This window comes from Oryzias latipes, chromosome 17, assembly GCF_053564925.1.
Source record: "Oryzias latipes strain Hd-rR chromosome 17, Olatipes_Hd-rR_3.1".
NCBI classification, from domain to species: Eukaryota; Metazoa; Chordata; class Actinopteri; order Beloniformes; family Adrianichthyidae; genus Oryzias; species Oryzias latipes.
In genome coordinates, this window is record NC_136253.1 from 29,647,094 (window position 1) to 29,653,698 (window position 6,605).

At 41.6% G+C, this 6,605-nt stretch overlaps 1 protein-coding gene across 2 annotated transcripts; it reads left to right on the forward strand.

The window, feature by feature from the left end:
• Positions 1 to 1,494: 1,494 nt before the first annotated feature.
• On the forward strand, positions 1,495 to 4,546 carry tmem275a (transmembrane protein 275a). 2 transcript variants are annotated; one of them, XM_023965402.2, is made up of 2 exons: positions 1,495 to 2,030; positions 2,372 to 4,546. In XM_023965402.2, the coding sequence occupies exons 1-2, from the start codon at positions 2,016 to 2,018 to the stop codon at positions 3,020 to 3,022; spliced, it is 666 nt and encodes a 221-aa protein (XP_023821170.1). In that variant the 5' UTR covers positions 1,495 to 2,015; the 3' UTR covers positions 3,023 to 4,546. The 2 variants fall into 2 exon arrangements, with proteins under 2 accessions (XP_023821170.1, XP_023821171.1); XM_023965403.2 differs by having other exon boundaries at positions 1,498 to 2,030; positions 2,378 to 4,546.
• The last annotated feature ends 2,059 nt before the right edge of the window (positions 4,547 to 6,605 follow it).

A 6,605-nucleotide genomic window follows, 5' to 3' on the forward strand; every position in this document is an offset into this window, starting at 1 on the left:
AATAACACACAGAGTTTTCTTTTATTATTTTTACAGTCATGTTAATCCACATCAGTGGAGCTACGCAGGAGGGGAGGGTGAAGTGTCTTGCCCAAGGACAACAACAGTTGACTGAGGGGACATGGGATTCAAATCGCCAACCATTCAATCACAATCATAGGTCGACCCGCTCAACCACCTGAGCCGCTGACGTTTGATTATTGACGTTGGGATTTTTTCAAATCTAGCAAAGGTTTTATGATTAGTATGGATTTTATCTGTAATGTTTCCATAAAAAAAAGAATGAACAAACTTTTGGGAAAACAAAAGTAATTTCCAAAAATCAAAATAAAATGTTAAAAAATAAAACTCAATGCGATACCAATAAAGGTATGGGACATCGTTGATTGGATGATTAAGTTTGTCCACCATTTTAACAGAAATTTATTTAGACACGAGGCGATACTGGATATGCACCGAAATAATCATAAAACGTTTATTAGCAAGCGGACATTAAAGACACATTTGAACATATTCAATAGTTATCATCCAATCAGCAATGTCCCATACCTTTTTTAGTTTTTATTGTGTTTCATTTTTTAACATTTCTATAAGAATTCGGGTAATTACATTTGTTAATTTGTTATAAATTTTTATTTGGAATTGTGTTAGGGTTCCTGATATGCATATTGAGCATATTATTTATATATATATATTTATACATTTTTTTTCCCTATTTTTTATTAATTGTTTTGCCTTTTAATTGTCATCAGTTGAGTCCGAATTTCTTCACTACTCACTACACAGTTTTTTTTTTCACGAGTGTGAACGATTTCTTTATTTTCTCTTTTTTTTTATGTGTGGTTTTTTTTACATTCGAAATAAACTTGTTTCCATTCCATTCCCATTCCTATTTTCCTCCATTTCCTGGTGCTGTCCGAATTCACAATTCCAAAATCGGGTGCGCTAGAAATTTTCCATAAGTCTCTGCGAAAGAAATAAGTGGGCATCGATAATCACTAGACTGGTGAATATAGACAACAATGAATTGTGTTTGAACAATTTTTGTAAAGAAAATGCAATTTAATGTATTTTTTAGATAAAATATCAACGTTTCATCTTCAGACCACAGTGGATTCATAGATGGTTGTCGTAAAACGTTCGTATCAGTTAGATTTTCACTTTGTGAATTTGATGAAAGTAGTGAGCATGGTGTCCCAATTGCTTTTGAAATTGAGGGCACTGCATAGCCCCACACCATATAGTTTTTTACTAGATAGGGAGTAGGGCAGGAATTCGGACACAGCCATTGTGATCGTTTTCAAATGCTTCAGCGTGGAGGGATTTGTTGTTGTGATTTGGACTTCAGAGCCACCGTAGTATTTGGCTTACAAAACATTTTACAGGTGTTTAGTAATTTAATTTATAATAAAAAAATGTGCTGGGAATGCCCCCCCCCCCCCCCCCCCCCCCCGCCCTCAAGGGGCCACCCCAGCGACAAATGCGCCGCGCGCCCCTGCGCGCACGAACACAGACACGCTGCTATTTGATTGATCACTGACGAGGAGACTGGAGCGTCGCCTCCTGGGGTCCACGCAGGAGGAGGAAAAGCAGGAGGAGGAGGAGGCTCTGTCTTTCTGCTCTGCGCATCACATCACATCTGATGAAATAGGACGACGAAACACCGACTCCTGGAGAGACGCCACTGTGCCACGCTCGATCCTCATTTCCGTTGCGGGGGTGACCCGTCAGGTGCTCCACGCGCCTCCTCAGGTCCACGTCGGGGGGCCCGAAGGAGATGCTCTTCCACCTAAGTGATCTTTTCTTTGTCGTCAGCTGCTTCGTCCTTCTACGACCGCGCTGCCCGAGCCATTGATTTGAATGGGGTTTGTGCCCCTCAGCGCAGAAAAAGAGCCTGGAAATCGGGATGCAAAGCCTCGGGTTGATGTCTCTGAAGGTGTCAGCAAAGACAAACCCCAGATAGAACCGGAACCGCTGCAACGACCCGCCGTTTCAACAATGGAAAGACCTTCAACATGTTGACGCAAAGGGTGAGACTCACGTTCTGCCAGAAATGCAACAGATCAGTCCAGGATCCATTTTCAGACCTACAAGTTCCCTATGTTGGATTTAGAAGTCCAAATTTTACGTTTCCTCATGAAGGGATTTTATTAAAATGACATTTTAACGCAAATGTGAAATCATTGAACTTAAGAAAACAGAATAAAACACATTCTTATCAGGAATGTTCAGATTTAATTTCAATATGTTGAGGTAGGGGCTCAGAAATGGGTCCCTCCCCCCCTCAGTGCCACATCAAAAATCAATGAAATTGTAAACTGAACTGTATTTGTTCTAGTAATGACCACTTTGTTTTGATGTCTGTTGAAAGAGACAGATGTTTGAAGACAGAGGGCCTGGAAGTGAAGCCATGATCATCACTGAAAGAAATAATGGCACCCCTGTGCCGGAAAAGGGGTCCCAGAAGAAGAAGAAGAAGTCCCGCCCCCACGGTCTGCCATCTCCGGCGCTCTGCTGTGCTTGTGGACTCTGCATCATGCTGGCAGGACTCAACATCACCTTGGTGGGAGCTTTCGCCTTCACCACACTGGTGCCTTCTGCCAACCCCCCGATCATCATTGGACCCGTCCTGCTGCTCGTGGCCTTCTCCTTTTTTGGCGCCTGCTGCGTGTGCAGCCGTCTCCCTCCGCCCCACAGCTCCCGGGGGTCAAACGTGAACAGCAGGGGCACAGGGTTGATCGGACGCAGCGGGCTGGCCGGTGGGGCGGCGTTTGAAATAGAGACCAGCGAGCACACCCTGCAAGACACAACAGCCGTGCAGCTGAGCCCCACATCGTCTCCTGGATCATCCAGAGCCTCCAGCCCTGACATAGAGGCTCCGGAGGTGGCCCCGCCAGGAACCTGCAAGCCTTTTTCCACTGAGACCAACGGCCCTGCTTGTGTTTCTGCCGCTTTCTCAGCCTCAGGAGCAGGAGATGGGGAGGTTCGGCTCTGCCTGCCTCGAGAAGAAGTGGTGACCTAAGGTTTCCAAAGCATTGTGTATATTCTTCTAAGACGAGGGCTTGCTGGGAGGGATTTTGCCCTCTTGTTGAAATAGTGCCAAGTGTGACAAGTTGTCGAGAGTAAGCTTTTCATTTTATTTGCTGTGCCACAGTTTATTAGCATGCAAAATCAATGACACTTTTTGTGGATCACAGGTTTTGGAATTCAAATTCCTACCTCCTCTGTGCTGGACTGTTGTAAACATGGGGCATTATGAACAATTTTCATGTAGAAATCAAAGCCACAAGCATTTATATCTTCACTGTTTGCGGTACCATCCTTTGTCGGCAGAGGTTTTTGAAGTCATAATTGAAACTGCTGATATTTTCTGGAAAGATGCAAATGAAAGGTCAGCAGCTGATTGTGACGGGTGACATTTAGCATTCGGAGTGCTGGACTTGTTTTGGGGGCATGAGATTTTTAGAGGTCGCAGGGGTCCCAAAGCAATATTCTAACACCAGAGATTAAATTGTTATTATAAGCGTGCGGCGCCAGAGCTGAGCACATTTGCAGTATATTTACATGTCCGCTGTATTGGCTGTGTGATGCATTCCTGTGCCGTGATGTAGCGTTCGTCATTTCAAGAACACTGTGAAAATTCGTCTCCAAAGGCTCCTGATGTTGGCACTTTAATTGAAGGTCGCTGCAGCTCAAACCACAGTTTTCACATCCATCCTTTGTTTTTCTAAACATTACAATGGAGTTTAAGCCACAATGACTCTTGGTGGTGTTGACTTTATGGAGGAATTAGATCCAGACGGAACGTGTTTTATAAATGTTAGCACAAAAACACCGCAGTAGACTTTTACCTCAGCTGGATCTTGTGTGTGTTTTCTTTTTTTTTTTTCCTTTTTAAAGCCAGTCACTGGGTTTTCAGATGGCAGAAGAACCAGCTCCCCCGTCACTGTGATGTCCTCTTGTCAGTCATGAGCCTGGCTGATCATCAGAGACATTCAGGCACTGATCTCCTTGGAAAGAAAAGTTGCCTTAGACCGAAACAATCAGGATCAATCTAATGAGGGCTATATCAAAGTGCAGAACAGCAGTTTGTCTTCTGAAAGCCTCCAGATTTAAAAAAAAAAAAGCCTCAAGTTTTGATTTCTTTTTCGGTGAGTTGTACTTCTGCATGCATGTTCTAAATGTTTAATCTTAAAACGAGCAGGAGGTTGGGACAGAGTAACGACATGCATACTGCCAAACTCTTTTAAATGATGAAAATGTCCCAGAAGAAGACAGGTTTTCGCTGGGGAGCTGTCCTTTGCACCAACTAAAAGACTTATGTTGCATGTTTAAAAAAAAAAAAAAAAAAAAGACTCCTGAAAATGCAAACTCTTTGTGGTGAACTGTTAGTGTTTTCTGTGTCTTCTTGTGTGTAGCACTTGCAAAGGATCTGGGAAAATATTTTTGTCAAAATGATGATTGAAAGTGGCTCGTCCAAATGCTGAAAAGACATGAAACGTGACAAAAAGTAATGATAATAAAAGCTTTTTTCAGGAAAACACAAGGATGGTTGTTGCATATGTGGTGATATAGTTGGTTAATAGTGCGACATCAAAATAAAATGAGCAAAAAAAAAAAAAAAGCAGATTTGACTGCAGTTTGATTAAAAATACTGATTCTGTGTGTTCAAAACACTTTTTTGCTAAGTTTGAATATTTTCAACATGGAAAAACCAAGAGTCTTCATTGTTTTTTGGAACATTTTTACATATTCAGCTTCCACACCTTCTCTAAATAGTTAATCTTTTGATAAAGTGTAGCTAAATAAGTAATTAGCTGGTCAATTTTGCGTGTAAGTTCATGTCAGATGGAAATGGGATTTGGGACTCTATTCATGTCAGCTCTGATTCAAGACGCCATGGCAAGCTGCTCAAAAATCTGGTGTGAATTCAAAAAACATTGCCTCATGTTTTTACACCAAGATGGCCTTCAGCAAAGACTTCCATATGAGCTCCATCTGCCTGCTCCAAGCAGGGCTTCCATGTGATGACAGAGAGTCGCCACTAGATGGGGCTAGAGTCACATTTTGAAGTTTGACTGAGGTTACATAACAAATGCTGTTGTTTAAGGACCTGCAGAATGGTGACAGTATGTTATGACAGGAGGGAATCAGCCTACTGACCACTTATGATTTGTGAACATTATAATTAAGGATTGCTTAATGTAATGTTAATGTATGAAAGCTGGGTTTGAAAGCTATAGTGGTTTATTTAACTATCGTTTCATGAACAAGTCGATAAAGGCACAGACTGTGTCCTACTTTCTGAGGCAGTGGGTGAAGATATGGCTCCAGGACCTTCATTTTAGTCTGATCAATCATTGTCAAGTTTTACCTTGAATTTTACATTTAAAGTGGGGATAACGGAAATTTGTGTCTGAAAGAAGGGTTTTAAATTTAAATTTGAAAGTTCAGGCATTCTCTTCAGAGAGGCAAAGTTGGGTTGGAAAGCAGATGGTGGTGGAGACTAGTCTCTGTTACAAGATGAGCCAATAGGAACCTTTGCCAAGAAACTGAGGCCGTTTTGTGCTGACTGCACATGATAGGATTTTATGTGACTAAACTGTACCGAAACCGTACAAACATGTCACTCCCTAGATCATCTTCTGCCTTTTGGCCTTGAATGAAGACGCTTGTAAAACATAATGAACATTTAGGCGTCTGGAAGCTGGGAGATTTATTGCCTTTCTGAGGTAAATGGGTTTTTGGGTGAGAGTCAGCTCTAGCTGTATATTTTTATTTTTATGGCAGTGGTGAGCAATTTTCAGGAAGAAAGTTCAGGGTGAACTGCGGGAGCTCGCTTGTCAGGGAAACGGAACGAATGTAGAGAAAACCAGCTTGCCCTTGTTAAAGCGAAAAAGTTTATGAGTCAAAAGCTGAGAAATAGAGGTGTTTGGGAGATCCTAAATCTAATGTAATCTAATCTATGGTAGCTTCTGACGTTATTGCAGAGAAGGGAACTGTAACCCATAGACTCAGACTTAAACCTTAATGTACCTCAAGGACTTAGGTTTTGAGACTGAAAAAAAGAGAGCATATAGCTGTAACAATCGGCGAGCTAGATATCTTATGATCCAATATTGCTCAAATTTTCGTTGCACCAGTAGGTCGGGGATGTGAGGGGCTGTAAGCTAGCGAGAGAGCATGTAAACAGAAGGATGTCGGGATGCAGGGGCCAACGGTCTCACCTACAATTTCTAACAAACTCCTGCAGCTCTGTAGGAACTGATATAGAAAACAAATTTTTTTTTATTTTGGCTAAAAAACAGCATTAATCATAATCAAAAGACCTCTGAGAACGCTTTTACTATAGATTAAAAGGAGTGGGACTTTAAGTACCAAACCTTTGTGGTCATTCTAAGCGTAAAACTAAACTTCCCTTTATTATTAGACCTCTAATTAAATCTAAATATTCACTTGAGCATCTTTGTATGAATGAAAAATTGCTGAATCCTCCAAGTCTTTGTGGCCAAATCAAATCTTGTCATGCATTGAATTCATATTTTCCACAAGTGTTAACTGTTGTCAAGTAAAGCATGTTTTATGCTGAGAGAAAACCCGACATA